Genomic DNA, 14,443 nt, shown 5'->3' on the forward strand with positions numbered 1-14,443 from the left:
GGTGGTCCATGACTAGGAACCAATTCTAACCAGTGGTAGCAGTGTCTGGGAACATGATGTGTCAAGATGTGGGCAGCAGACTTTTGGACGAGCTTAAATTCACAGAGGGTGCAGGGTAGGATTCTGGTCAGAAGGGCAACCGAACAGGAACATCTTGAGGTAACAAAAACATGGATGATGGTTTCAACAGCAGATAAGCTGAGACAGGACAGAGGCAGGGGATTCTACAGATTAGAAACAGACAATGTTGATGGTGAGAATGTTGCTGATGATGAAGATATAGAGTGAGAACAAGAACCAAATCTATTTGTTTTATGCTAAGGAGCAATAGGTACCATTAAACTACTGGGTGCATTCTGTAGGCCACCAACTGGTGGGCAAGAGAGATAACAGCAAATTTACAGGGAAATTGAAGACAGATGCATGACTGAATTTTTGGACCTGCACCTATCCCAACACATGGAGAATACTCCACCACACCCCCGACTTGTAAATGGTAGACAAGCTTTAGAGAGTGACGATGTGAGTTACCTGCCACAGGAACTTTAAACTCTGACCTTCTCTTGTAGCCGCAGTATTTCTATGGTTAGTTCAGTTTAGTTTTTGGTCAATGTTAACCCGTAGGATGTTGAAAGTGGGTGACAGTGACAGGTGATGAAGTGACCAACCAGAGAGAAATTGTAATTAACTTTGTCCTCGCCCTTTTACCAGTCGCAGATGCCTTTGTTATGCAATTGCAATAATTTGCTTAATTGCCCTCCCTCAGCAGTAAACAATATCAAATTATTGAATCCTTCTGTAAAGAAGGAAGTCATTCAGCTCATCAACTACCTGTTAATTGAAAGACAAAATGCATCTTTTACCAATGGAGGTCAAGGAGTCGGAGACTCTTGTTATGAACCAGTTTATCACAAAGTTGCTGTATTCCAAAGTTGGTCATTCCCATTTTTACTAAATGCAACTCCTGAAGAGTGTGGTTAACTTGAAGCATATGGGCCATGTGGACAGTTTCCTCTTCCTAAACAAACACAAAAGGAAGAAATCCTGGTGAGTATAAGTATTATTTAGGAATATTAACCATTATTAAGTAACAAGGATGCATAGAACATTACAGCGCAATACAGGCCCTTTGGCCCTCGAAGTTGCGCCAACCTGTGAAATATGCACACGTACCATTTAATCTTGAACCGAATGCCACATTCTATATGCTACCAACTATCTGAATGGTTCCACCTCAATTCACAGATATTTTCATTGATATGCTTAAATAACACCAAATCCAACGTCTCTAAAACCCCCCCTCATTGAATTTAATAATTCTGCTGTCTTATTGCCAGTGCAATGAATGTTGTCTGCCTGGATATTAGTAAGGAATTTAACAAGGACCCACATGACAGCTTGGTCAGAAATGTAAGGGCCCATGAGATACAGGAAATGTGGTCAGCCATATTGAAAGTTAGCTCAGCATAGGAAACAAAAGGGTCCTGACCTGAAATGTCAACTTTCCTGCTCCTCTGAAGCTGCCTGGCCTGCTGTGTTCCTCCAGCAACACACGGTGTTATCTCTGACTCCAGCATCAGCAGTTCTGGTAATGGTCAATGGACGTTTTTGCTAACAGAAAGTAGTTTCCAGTGGTGTTCCCCAGGACTCAGTGTTAGGTCCCTTGCTATTACTGGTATAATTAATGATTTGGATATAAATGTGATGGGAGGCATGATTGAGAAATTGGCCAGGCTGTTGATAAAGTGGAGGATAGCTATCGATTCCAGATTAACAGGAGGCAAGGGTTAGTTCTGTTACAACAGAAGAAGCTAAGGGGTGACTTAATTGAGATTTACAAAATCATGAAGGTCTTGAATAGAGGAAACAGGAAACATCTGTTTACCCAAGTGGTGATCCATTGTGATGTAAGGTGTGTCATTTTTATATATTTTAATATCATTTATTTTATTGATTGATTTATTATTGTCATATGTATTGAGATACAGTGAAAAGTGTGCTTTATGTGGTATACAGGCAGATCATACTGTACAAAGTACATCAGGGTAGCAGAACAGAGTGCAGAATATAATGTTACAGCCACAAAGAAGGTGCAGAGAGAAAGATCAGAATTAACATTCACGAGGTCTGTTCAAAAATAGAATGTGAGTTTGGCTTGTGTCAATTAAGGGGTTTAATGATTAATTTACAAATATTTCTATAACTCATACTGCACAGTGCTGTACCATTTACAAACATCTTCCCCTACTGCTTGAACAAAGCAGCAATATAAACAGTTTCAGTAACATCCATTTTAAAAATGCAGCAATTCCTTCCAAAATCTCTGATTTTAAAACAGTCTTCTTTTAAAAAGATATTGAGTTGATAATCAAAAGTACAGCAAATTAAATGATGTAGTCTTTACAGTTTTGCCTGTGTCTTTGAAGGGTTTAATGATTAATAAACAAGTACTTTCATTGCCATGATGACTTATTTTAGAAGTACAGTATGTAAGAGACGTCCGGGAGTTTTATTTTCATTGGGTGAGTTTTATAAGCAGAGTAAACAGTTCTGCAGTAAGTTTCAGTTAGAAGGTTCCAGAATTCTTCATTTTGGTTTATAGGAAACAACCATTGCTTGAAGAACACCATTTTGAGTTCAGGTTTGTAAAGTCTTGGCTAAAGTTGGGTGTATGAAACAGTCTTTCCTGAAGATTTAGAACTGTTAAGAAACAGGTTACCTCAATGTAAGGAGTTTAGTTGAACATTCCAGATCAGAAATGTTTGGTTAAAATCCTGAAGGGATTATTTGAAGCTGAGAAAATTTAAACACAGTTGCATTAAGGCACAAAGAAGAGTTTGCCAGATTACTGAGACTAGGAATTGTATGTGATGAATGCGGTGCCAGTCAACAAAAGCTACTTTGTCCTGGATGGTATCAAACTTCTTAACTGTTTTTGGAGCTACACCCATCCAGGTAAGTGGGGAGTATTCCATCTAGCTTCTGACCTGTAGATTCCTTTTTATCTGTTTGTTACAGAGAGAAGATAGTCAGACTGAAGAAAAATCAGTAGGTGTGCAGCTGTCAGATAGCCCTCTCTGTTCACTGCCGTGAGCTACTTTGAACCTGAATGAAACCAGCTTATCTTTCCTTTGATTCAAGCTGCAAATTGAGACTTTGAATTGAAGAAGTTAGAGACCTTTAATAAATGAAACAGCCACCCTGTGTCTCTTGTATTTGGAAGTATGTGGGAAAAGGAAGCTTGAAGAGAAATCTAGGTCAGCAAAAGCCAACCCACAGATCTTGTGAACAAAGACGTTTTTTCAGTTTTCCTCTGACCATGTGATTTTTTTTAACCAATGTTATGTTTATTCCTATCTGGGTTTCTGTAAGAGGCAGTTTATAAGTGATTTAGGTTTTAATTTGTAGAGCTTACTTAATTGAATTAATTGCTTATCTGTAGCTACAGTCTAATGACCTGCAATAAATAGAGATTTCTTGTTAAGTACAGAAACCTGGTCCATGCTTTCTATCGTCTGAAAATCAGGCAGTTGGGGGATTTTGTGTATTTGCTTCAAAAACTTCAGTCTTGGTCACAATTCCAAGAATAATGGGGTTTGATTTTCAGGGAATACCCCAGTAAGATCACATTGTTTTGGGCAGGCAGGGAGGAGACTTCTAACATCGATGTCTGGACATTAGTCCACAGATCAATCAACTACTTGTTTCCAACTGAAGATCTATCTACTCGTACCAATTCCCCTACAACCATGCTTCCATTACTGCTTCAATTAATAACAATGTGTAACAAGTATTCACAATGAATTTGCTTCAAAAAGCGCAGCAATCTTTCAACAATCTTTGTTTTTAAAAACAGTTTGTTTTTAAATTTTAGATAATGTCAGAGATCTTTCATATGCGAAACAACCACCCAGTGCCTCTTGGAAACCAGTAGAAGCATCTGGAAAAACGAAGGTCGAGAAGAAACTTCAAGAAAGTGTTTTTTCACATTAAAGTGCAACTCTGTCAGTGCAGTCCTTGGCACCAGTGCAGAGGGTCCCTGATATCTGAGGGTATCTGTAGTCAAGGATACTTGATCAAAAATACTGGAAATAAAAAAGGATACAAATTTTACAACTGCAAGTTCTCAAATCCAAACAAAGCAAACTGTATGTGTGGACTAGATGAGATGGATTGGTAATTTAGATTTTAAAATATGACAATAATTAATCTACGATTTGCAATAAGATTACATTCCATGAAGGAATAACAAGCCAACAGGAAAATTTGCAAAGAGACTTTTCACCAGTACCTGAATGGTGTGAATGATTGGACCACGTACATCAATGGCTCTGAGAGATTTGTTGTGGTGTAGAACTGTTGCTAAGGCAATTAGGCTTTGAATTTCCTGAAAACACAAAATGAAAAAAAATCATAAAATTCCACTCAAAAATGAACTAAGTTATGCTGCGGAAAACATAATTCCGAACAGGAATGAAAACAAAAGAACTTAAACTAGCTTGGAAGGTAGATACTTCTTTGGCAACAATTTGTTAAAATGTTTCAATATTATCTAAAATCTTGACAGTTCATGGCAGGTAGTAGTGAAGTGGTAATGTTACTGGATTAGTAATAGCAAAGGTCAGGCTAATGCTCTGGAGATCAAATTTCACCATGGTACCTCGCAGAATTTAAATTCAATTGATAAATTTGAAATTGAAGCTATTCTAATCGTCAGCTTAAAATCAATTATAGTGAAAACTCATCAACTTGTGACTCCAGACAGCAATGTAGTAGATTCCTAACTGACCATTGAAATGGCCTAGCAAGTGACTTAGGGTTGTATCATGCTGATCTGAAGCTTCAGTAAAGGGATGAAACCCAGCATCAATTGAGGCATTGGAAATAACACACACAACTCTTATGAATACTACAAGGTCTTCCTTCATAACCTTGAGGATCTTGCACCACATTTGGGACAGCCATTCCACATACTAGTCAAGCAACAAACAGACGTAGTGAGAATCACAGAAGTTATGTCTCATATTTCAACATGTTTGCGGACTTGAGCCTAAAGGATTGTGGGGATAATTTTTTTTAAACTTCAATGAAAAGACACATTGGATTTTTTAAAAAATAAAACATTTCCTAGAAACCACATGGCTCCAGGTAATTGCTGGACTTAATTGCTTGAACTAATTTCATGAAAAACAATCTGACTGTTTTGTGATTTTTGGTTCCTTGGGTATTGTTCAAACAGGCTTTGGCAGTGGCTTTGACTTTTCAGGGGCTGAAAGATTTGTCTTTGGATGATTCGGCAAAAAAAACAAGGCAAGATTATTAGGATTTGGTAGGCAAAGTTGAAGTTGAGATTTAAAGCAGGCTAAGAAAGCAGATGTAAGTGAGGTAATAACATAGCATTTAGGATAAGAAGAAAAGGAAAGCAAAGTAAACAGCAATTCGGTTAAGTTAAAAAGTATTTGGTTGCACATGAAGCAAATTAAACAGGAAAGAGAATGGGACATGAAAAAAGGTTGAATTTGAAAGAGAAGGCGATACCAGCGAGTTTTGAGAAGATTTGTAGCTCAGGTTGAGGTTCTGGATGTGAGTTTGCTTGCTGAGCTGGAAGGTTAGTTTTCAGACGTTTTGTCACCATTCTAGGTAACATCATCAGTGAGCCTCCAACAAAGCGCTGGTGTTATGTCCCGCTTTCTATTAATCTGGTTAGGTTTCCTTGGGTTGGTGATGTCATTTACTGCATTGGTGATGTCATTTCCTGTTCTTTTTCTCAGGGGATGGTAGATTGGCTCCAAATCAATGTGTTTGTTGATGGAGTTCCGGTTGGAATGCCATGCCTCTAGGAATTCTCGTGCATGTCTCTGTTTGGCTTGTCCTAGGATGGATGTGTTGTCCCGATCAAAGTGGTGTCCTTCCTCATCTGTGTGTAAGGATACGAGTGATAGTGGGTCATGTCGTTTTGTGGCTAGTTGATGTTCATGTATTCTGGTGGCTAGCGTTCTGCCAGTTTGTCCAATGTAGTGTTTGTCACAGTTCTTGCAAGGTATTTTGTAGATGACGTTTGTTTTATTTGTTGTCTGTATAGGGTCTTTTAAGTTCATTAGCTGCTGTCTTAGTGTGTTGGTGGGTTTGTGGGCTACCCTGATGCCAAGAGGTCCGAGTAGTCTGGCAGTCATTTTGGAAATGTCTTTGATGTAGGGGAGAGTGGTTATGGTTTCTGAGCCCGTTTTGTCTGTTTGTTTGGGTTTATTGCTGAGGAATCAGTGGACTGTGTTCATAGGATACCCATTCTTTTTGAAGGCAATACCTTCCAAACTGACCACCGCTACAATCTAGAAGTAGGTACTTAAGAACACCACAACCTGCAAGATTCCCACAAGTTATTCACCATCCTGACTTGGAAATATATGAGACTTCACTGTTGCTGGGTCAAAATCCTGAAACTGCCTCCCTAACAGCATTGTAGGTGTCTCTATATCCCTGGGGTAACAGTGCTTCAAGAAGCCAACTGAGCACCACAATTGCTAAAGCAAGTAGAGATGGGAAATAACAATGGTCACCTATGCTGAGCCCACATTCCGTGGTCAAACTAATAAAATAAACACACAATAACACACATACTGGTATGCACTGATTCATACACAGATACACACCAAAATGTACAAAACTACTCGGGAATACACAAATATACTCACTGACACAAAGGTAATGTCACCATAGTCCTACAGGACCATAGGGCTGCTCTCATTAGAAAGAGGACTGGTGGTGTGTTTAACTTGATGGTTGCCTATATTCAGGCCAAAGTCAAGATTGAGAAAGGTGACTTTCGTGGTAACCACGGTTAGTGCAGGGCATGAACCTGAACTGTTGGTGTCACTCTGCATTGCTAATCTGATATCCAGCCAATTGACTCACACAAATGTGAGCACACAAAAAACACACACTGGCATATAGCTCCACACCCAATATATAGACATACTACATAAATGTACACTAACTCATATAAACATACTCTTATACATTGTTAACACGTATATTTATCAGATAGTCCTGAGTCTCAAGCTACACCTTTTTGCAAGCGTTCACTGGCAACGGCATCCATGACTCCTTGATCACGTAAATCCCCTGCTGCTGCTGGTTGGCCATTTGTGATTAGTCTATATAACTGAATCTTACTGAACAACTCACCAAGTCACAGTCACCAAGGTCTAGAGATTCCAAAGTACGGTTCAACTGAAGCATTGTAGCAAAGTGCATTCCACCTTTGTTGCCAATTTTATTCCCATTCATCCTCAGATTCTTCAGAGATCTGTTGAACTGCATGAAAAGGTTTATTTTTAATATTGTTTCCTTGTAAGTGTGAATAAAGCTTGTTGATAGGTTTCATTTCTTGGCTTGTTATCTCCCATAATGCAACTTCGAGTCGCAAGTCAGAGATAAATCCCAATGTAGCACCTTTACCTTTATTCTTATTGCTGCTTGATTGAAACACCTCCCAACCCCAAAGTCCAGGATACATTTGAACCTCTCCCTAGCAAGGAAAATGCTTGCACTCCTATTTGAATCATTCCACAGGTAACACCTCAGTGCAAAGCAAAAGGAAAGAGGCAACATCCCTTAAACACTGACTCTTCACGCCAGTGAGCCCACTGCAAGTGTCAATCACATCCACGTCAAGTGTAACCAGTCATCCTGTCACAAATCGGATCATTCAGGAGGCAGAGGGGGTTATTGAGAGGAGTTACAGGGAAGTAGTCACTCCTCAAGTACAGGAAAAAGGCAGATGGGTTACGGTCAGGGGACGGAAACGGAACCGGCAGGCAGTGCAGGGATCCCCTGTGGCCATTCCCCTCAACAATAAGTATACCGTTTGGTATACTGTTGGGGGGGGGGGGGCGACTTACCAGGGGAAAGCAGTGGGGCACAGGTCTCTGGCACAGAGTCTGTCCCTGCTGCTCAGAAGGGAAGGGGGAAGAGGAGCAGAGCATTAGTCATTGGGGACTCCATAGTTAGGGGGACAGATAGGAGGTTCTGTGGGGACAAGAGAGACTCACGGTTGGTGTGTTGCCTCCCAGGTGCCAGGGTGCATGATGTCTCTGACCATGTTTTTGGAATCCTTAAGGGGGAGAGGGTGCAGCCCCAAGTCGTGGTCCACATCGGCACCAACGACATAGGTAGGAAGAGAGATGGGGATTTAAGGCAGAAATTCAGGGAGCTAGGATGGAAGCTGAGAGCTAGGACGAGCAGAGTTGTTTTCTCTGGTTTGTTGCCTGTGCCATGTCCTAGTGAGGCGAGGAATAGGGAGAGAGAGGAGTTGAACACGTGGCTAGAGGGATGGTGCAGGAGGGAGGGTTTTGGATTCTTGGATAATTGGGGCTCTTTCTGGGGTAGGTGGGACCTCTACAAGCAGGATGGTCTTCACCTGAACCAGAGGGGTACCGATATCCTTGGGGGGAAATTTGCTAAGGCTATTCGGGTGGGTTTAAACTAATTCAGCAGGGGGATGGGAACCAAAATTGTAGTTCGACTATAGAAAAGGTAGAGAGTAGGGTGGTCCAAAATAAAGGTTCAAGGAAGCAAGATGGCACCGGCAAACAAGAAGTTGGTTTGAAGTGTGTCTACTTCAATGCCAGGAGCGTCCGGAATAAGGTGGGTGAACTTGCAGCATGGGTTAGTACCTGGGACTGCGATGTTGTGGCCATTTCGGAGACATGGATAGAGCAGGGACAGGAATGGTTGTTGCAGGTTCCGGGATTTAGATGTTTCAGTAAGAACAGAGAAGACGGTAAAAGAGGGGGAGGTGTGGCATTGTTGGTCAAGGACGGTATAACAGTTGCAGAAAGGATGCTTGGGGACTCGTCAACTGAGGTAGTATGGGCTGAGGTTAGAAACAGGAAAGCAGAGGTCACCCTGTTGGGAGTTTTCTATAGGCCTCCGAATAGTTCCAGAGATGTAGAGGAAAGGATAGCAAAGATGATTCTTGATAGGAGTGAGAGAGATAGGGTAGTTGTCATGGGGGACTTCAACTTTCCAAATATTAACTGGGAACACTATAGTTTGAGTACTATAGATGGGTCAGTTTTTGGCCAGTGAGTGCAGGAGGGCTTCCTGACACAGTACGTAGATAGGCCAACAAGGGGCGAAGCCACATTAGATGTGGTACTTGGTAATGAGCCTGGACAGGTGTTAGATTTGGAAGTAGGTGAGCACTTTGGTGATAGCGATCACAATTCTGTTATGTTTACTTTAGTGATGGAAAGGGATAGGTGTATACCACTGGGCAAGAGTTGTAGCTGGGGGGAAAGGCAATTACGATGAGATTAGGCAAGATTTAGGGGGCATAGGATGGGGAAGGAAATTGCAGGGGATGGGCTCATTAGAAATGTGGAGCTTATTCAAGGAAAAGCTCCTGTGTGTCCGAGATAAGTATGTACCTGTCAGGCAGGGAGGAAGCTGTAGAGTGCGGGAGCCGTGATTTACGAAGGAGGTGGAATCTCTGGTCAAGAGGAAGAAGAAGGCTTATGTTAGGATGAGATGTGAAGGTTCAGTTAGGGCACTTGAGGGCTACGAGGTAGCCAGGAAAGACCTAAAGACAGAGCTCAGAAGATCCAGGAGGAGACATGAGAAGTTGTTGGCGGATAGGATTAGGGTAAGCCCTAAGGCTTTCTATAGGTATTTAAGGAATAAAAGAATGACAAAAGTAAGATTAGGTCCAGTCAAGGATAGTATTGGTAAGTTGTGTGTGGAGTCAGGTGAGATAGGGGAAGCACGAAATGAATATTTTTCAACAGTATTCACTCTAGAAAACGACAATGTTGTTGAGGAGAATACTGAGATACAGGCTACTAGACTAGGTGGGATTGAGGTTCACAAGGAAGAGGTATTAGAAATCCTTCAGAGGGTGAAGATAGATAAGTCCCCTGGGCCGGATGGGATTTATGCTTGGATCCTCTGGGAAGCCAGGGAGGAGATTGCCAAGCCTTTGGCATTAATCTTTAACTCGTCATTGTCTACAGGAATAGGGCCAGATGATTGGAAGATAGCAAATGTGGTTCCCCTGTTCAAGAAGGGGAGTGGAGACAACCCTGGTAATTACAGACCAGTGAGCCTTACCTCAGTTGTTGGTAAAGTGTTGGAAAAGGTTATAAGGGATAGGATTTATAATCATCTAGAAAAGAATAAATTGATTAGGGATAGTCAGCACGGTTTTGTGAAGGGAAGGTCGTGCCTCACAAACCTTATTGAGTTCTTTGAGAAGGTGACCAAACAGGTAGATGAGAGTAAACCGGTTGATGTGGTGTATATGGATTTCAGCAAGGCGTTCGATAAGGTTCCCCACAATAGGCTATTGTACAAAATGCGGAGGAATGGAATAGTGGGAGATATAGCAGTTTGGATTGGAAATTGGCTTGCTGAAAGAAGACAGAGGGTGGTAATTGATGGGAAATGTTCATCCTGGAGACCAGTTACTAGTGGTGTACCGCAAGGGTCGGTGTTGGGTCCACTGCTGTCTGTCATTTTTGTAAATGACCTGGATGAGGGCGTAGAAGGATGGGTTAGTAAATTTGCAGACACCACTAAGGTCGGTGGAGTTGTGGATGGTGACGAATGATGCTGTAGGTTGCAGACAGACATAGATAAGCTGCAGAGCTGGGCTGAGAGGTGGCAAATAAAGTTTAATGCAGACAAGTTTGAAGTGATGCACTTTGATAGGAGTAACCAGAAGGCAAAGTACAGGGCTAATGGTAAGATTCTTAGTAGTGAAGATGATAGGAGAGATCTCGGTGTACATGTACACAGATCCTTGAAAGTTGCCACCAAGGTTGACAGGGCTGTTAAGAAGGCGTACAGTGTTTTAGCTTTTATTAATAGAGGGATCGAGTTCCGGAACCAAGAGGTTATGGTGAAGCTGTACAAAACTCTGGTGCGGTCGCACTTGGAGTATTGTGTACAGTTCTGGTCACCGCATTATAAGAAGGATGTGGAAGCTTTGGAAAGGGTGCAGAGGAGATTTACTAGGACGTTGCCTGGTATGAAGAGAAGGTCTTACGAGGAAAGGTTGAGGGACTTGAGGCTGTTTTCAGTAGAGAGAAGAAGGTTGAGAGGTGACTTAATTGAAACATATAAAATAATCAGAGGGTTAGATAGGGTGGATAGGGAGAGCCTTTTTCCTAGGATGGTGACAGCGAGCACAAGGGGGCATAGGTTTAAAGTGAGGGGTGAAAGATATAGGACAGATGTCAGAGGTGGTTTCTTTACTCAGAGAGTAGTAAGGGAATGGAACACTTTGCCTGCAACGGTAGTAGATTCGCCAACTTTAGGTACATTTAAGTCGTCATTGGATAAGCATATGGAAGTACATGGAATAGTGTAGGTTAGATGGGCTTCAGATTGGTATGACAGGTCGGCACAACATCGAGGGCCGAAGGGCCTGTACTGTGCTGGAATGTTCTATGTTCTATGTTCTATAAATGCACACTGGAGAAACAGTGGCCTTTATTACATGTTTCGTGTGGGTTGGAATTGGGGACAGTTGTCACTCAAGTACAACATGTAGCACCACATGCAATGCCACAATCCATGGAATTATCCAGTCAGGACTGGTTCCAGGCCCACCATGCGATGGTCAAGAGATTCAGACACTTACCTGTAAACCTTTGGCCAACCATTTAGCTCCATGGCTGCCAATCTCATTGCACATCAGGTTGAGATCAGTAAGTGTGGTGCTGTTCTGGAAGATGACAGCAAATGAATGACAATCAAGAGGAAGTCACCAGACACATTCACACAAGCATCATTATTATTCAACATTCAGATTGATTAAATCTATTACTTTAGTTATTTCAACTGCCTCATTCTTCCTCTATACCCCCTATCAATCTCAAACAATTAGATTGTCTTGCACTGTTCCATAGCCTAGTATCAATCCCAAACTAATCCCACTTCCCTATCTTCTACCCATCACCCCATGTCAATCCAAAACTAAACCCACTGCCCCACTGTCTCCTTACAACCGCATAGTAATCACAAACAAATCTCACTGCCTTTTATCTTCCTATCATCCCGTACCAATCCCAAAACTAATCCCACTTTACCATCTTCTCATCATCACCCTGCATCAATCCAAAACTATTCCCACTGTCCTACTCTCTCCCCATAGCCCTGTAGCAATCCCAAACAATCCCACTGCCATTTTTTCCCAGTCACTGTGTACCAATTAATCTCACTACTCTTTCCCATAGACCTGTATCAATTAGAAACTAATCCCACTGCCAAATTCTATGTCCACAGTCCTGTATCAATCTCAATCTAATCCCACAGCCTGGCTCTCTCCCATAGTCCCATGTCAATCCCAATTTAATCCCATGACCCTATGCTCTCCCTATACCTCTGTATCAATCCAAAAATAGTCTTGCGCCCTGCTTTCTCACCATGACTGTATCAATCCGTAAACTGATCCCAACATCCTGCTGTCTCTCCATAGCACTGTATAGACCAGAACCGTACCCAGTTTTTCTTCTAACACATACCAGAAGCAATTTTCCAAACATTTCCGCTGCACAGTTTGTCAAGTTGCTGTATGGTAAATCAATGCCTGAAAAAAATACAAGTCAAAATAGAATGTTCAGGACTCTTCATGGAAGTTAACATTTTTATTCTATTCCTAATCCCAATCTTGAAAAAAAACATCCTTGATCTATGTAAGTAAACATGTGAGGAATCCCAAATTAAGCCTTCAGTCCCACTGTCTCCCATTAGTCTGTACCAATCCCAAATTAATACCACTGGTCTGCTGTCTCCACTTAGCCCTGTATCAATACTAAACTCATTCTGTTGCCACGGTCTCTCCGAATCACCCTGTACAAGTTCAAAAAAATGCTCCCATTGTTTCCCTCTGTAACCAGAGGTCCATTGGAAAGTAATAACCTGCATGTTACTTTCTCCCCGTAGCCCTGTATAGATCCTGTTATTCTTTATTGGGAGAGCATGCTGAAAATCAAGCCCTGCCATTCTTGGAGTTGTCAGAAAAGTTAAAATAATTTTAAAAATATGCAGAACTCCCCAGTTTATCTGGATGAACACAGCAGGCCAAGCAGCATCTTAGGAGCACAAAAGCTGACGTTTCGGGCCTAGACCCTTCATCAGAAAAGGGGGATGGGGGGAGGATTCTGAAATAAATAGGGGTAGAGAGGGAGGTGGACTGAAGGTGGATAGAGGAGAAGATAAGTGGAGAGGACAGTATGGGTGGGGAGGTAGGGAGGGGATAGGTCAGTCCGGGGAGGGCGGGATGAGGTTAGTAGGTAGGAAATGGAGGTGTGGCTTTAGGTGGGAGGAGGGGAATAGGTGAGAGGAAGAACAGGTTAGGGAGGTGGGGACAAGCTGGGCTGGATTTGGGATGCAGTGGGGGGAGGGGAGATTTTGAAACTGGTGAAATCCACATTGATACCATTGGGCTGCAGGGTTCCCAAGCGGAATATGAGTTGCTGTTCCTGCAACCTACAGGTGGCATCATTATGGGACTGCAGGAGTCCCAAGATGGACATGTCGTCTAAGGAATGGGAGGCGGAGTTGAAATGGTTCACGACTGGGAGTGCAGTTGTTTACTGCGAACTGAGCGTAGGTGTTCTGCAAAGGGGTCCCCAAGTCTCCGCTTGGTTTCCCCAATGTAGAGGGAGCTACACCTTGTACAGCGGATGCAGTATACCACATTGGCGGATGTGCAGGTGAACATCTGCTTGATGTGGAAAGTCATCTTGGGGCCTGGGATGGGTGTGAGGGAGGAGATGTAGGGGCAGGTGTAGCACTTCCTGTGGTTGCAGGGGAAAGTGCCGGGTGTCATGGGGTTGGAGGGGAGTGTGGAGTGGACAAGGGAGTCACAGAGAGAGTGGTCACTCCAGAAGGCAGACAAGGGTGGGGATGGAAAAATGTCTTTAGTGGTGGGGGCAGATTGTAGATGGCGGAAGTGTCAGAGGATGATGCGTTGTATCCAGAGGTTGGTGGGGTGGTATGTGAGGGCGAGGGGGATTCTCTTTTGGCGGTTATTGCGAGGGCGGGGTGTGAGGGATGAGGTGCGGGAAATGTGGGAGACATGGTCGAGGGTGTTCTCAACCACTGCTGGAGGACAGTTGCAGTCCTTGAAGAGCGTGGACATCTGGGATGTGGGGGAGTGGCATGCCTCATCCTGGGAGCAGATGCAGCAGAGGCTAAGGAATTGGGAATAGGGGATGGAATTTTTGCAGGAAAGTGGGTGGGCAGAGGTGTATTCCAGGTGGCTATGGGAGTTGGTGGGCTTGAAATGGACATCGGTTTGTAGGTGGTTGCCTGATATGGAGACGGAAAGGTCCAGGAAGGTGAGGGATGTGTTGGAGATGGTCCAGGTGAACTTGAGGTTGGGGTGGACGGTGTTGATGAAATGGATGAACTGTTTGAGCTCCTCTTGGGAGCA

General features: G+C 42.8%; 2 protein-coding genes across 4 annotated transcripts in view; one reads left to right on the forward strand and one right to left on the reverse strand.

The window, feature by feature from the left end:
* Positions 1-3,347, forward strand: part of lrrc31 (leucine rich repeat containing 31) — an 88,418-nt gene extending 85,071 nt beyond the window's left edge. The window contains exon 12 of the mRNA XM_048541705.2: positions 3,019-3,347. The gene's annotated coding sequence lies outside the window, so the exon portion shown is untranslated. The remainder of the gene's footprint in view (positions 1-3,018) is intronic.
* The window catches only part of LOC125457482 (leucine-rich repeat-containing protein 34), a 39,075-nt gene that overhangs the window by 7,894 nt on the left and 16,738 nt on the right, over positions 1-14,443 (reverse strand). For 2 of the 3 annotated variants that reach the window (XM_059651171.1, XM_059651170.1), the window contains exons 4-8: positions 12,528-12,592; positions 11,645-11,728; positions 7,186-7,314; positions 4,292-4,387; positions 864-1,018 (exon numbers count right to left, since the gene is read on the reverse strand). In XM_059651171.1, coding sequence (XP_059507154.1) covers positions 864-1,018; positions 4,292-4,387; positions 7,186-7,314; positions 11,645-11,728; positions 12,528-12,548 — 485 coding nt within the window. In that variant the 5' untranslated portion in view covers positions 12,549-12,592. The remainder of the gene's footprint in view (positions 1-863; positions 1,019-4,291; positions 4,388-7,185; positions 7,315-11,644; positions 11,729-12,527; positions 12,593-14,443) is intronic. The other variant, XM_048541710.2, reaches the window with a different exon arrangement.

Source organism: Stegostoma tigrinum, chromosome 14, assembly GCF_030684315.1.
Source record: "Stegostoma tigrinum isolate sSteTig4 chromosome 14, sSteTig4.hap1, whole genome shotgun sequence".
Taxonomy (NCBI): Eukaryota; Metazoa; Chordata; class Chondrichthyes; order Orectolobiformes; family Stegostomatidae; genus Stegostoma; species Stegostoma tigrinum.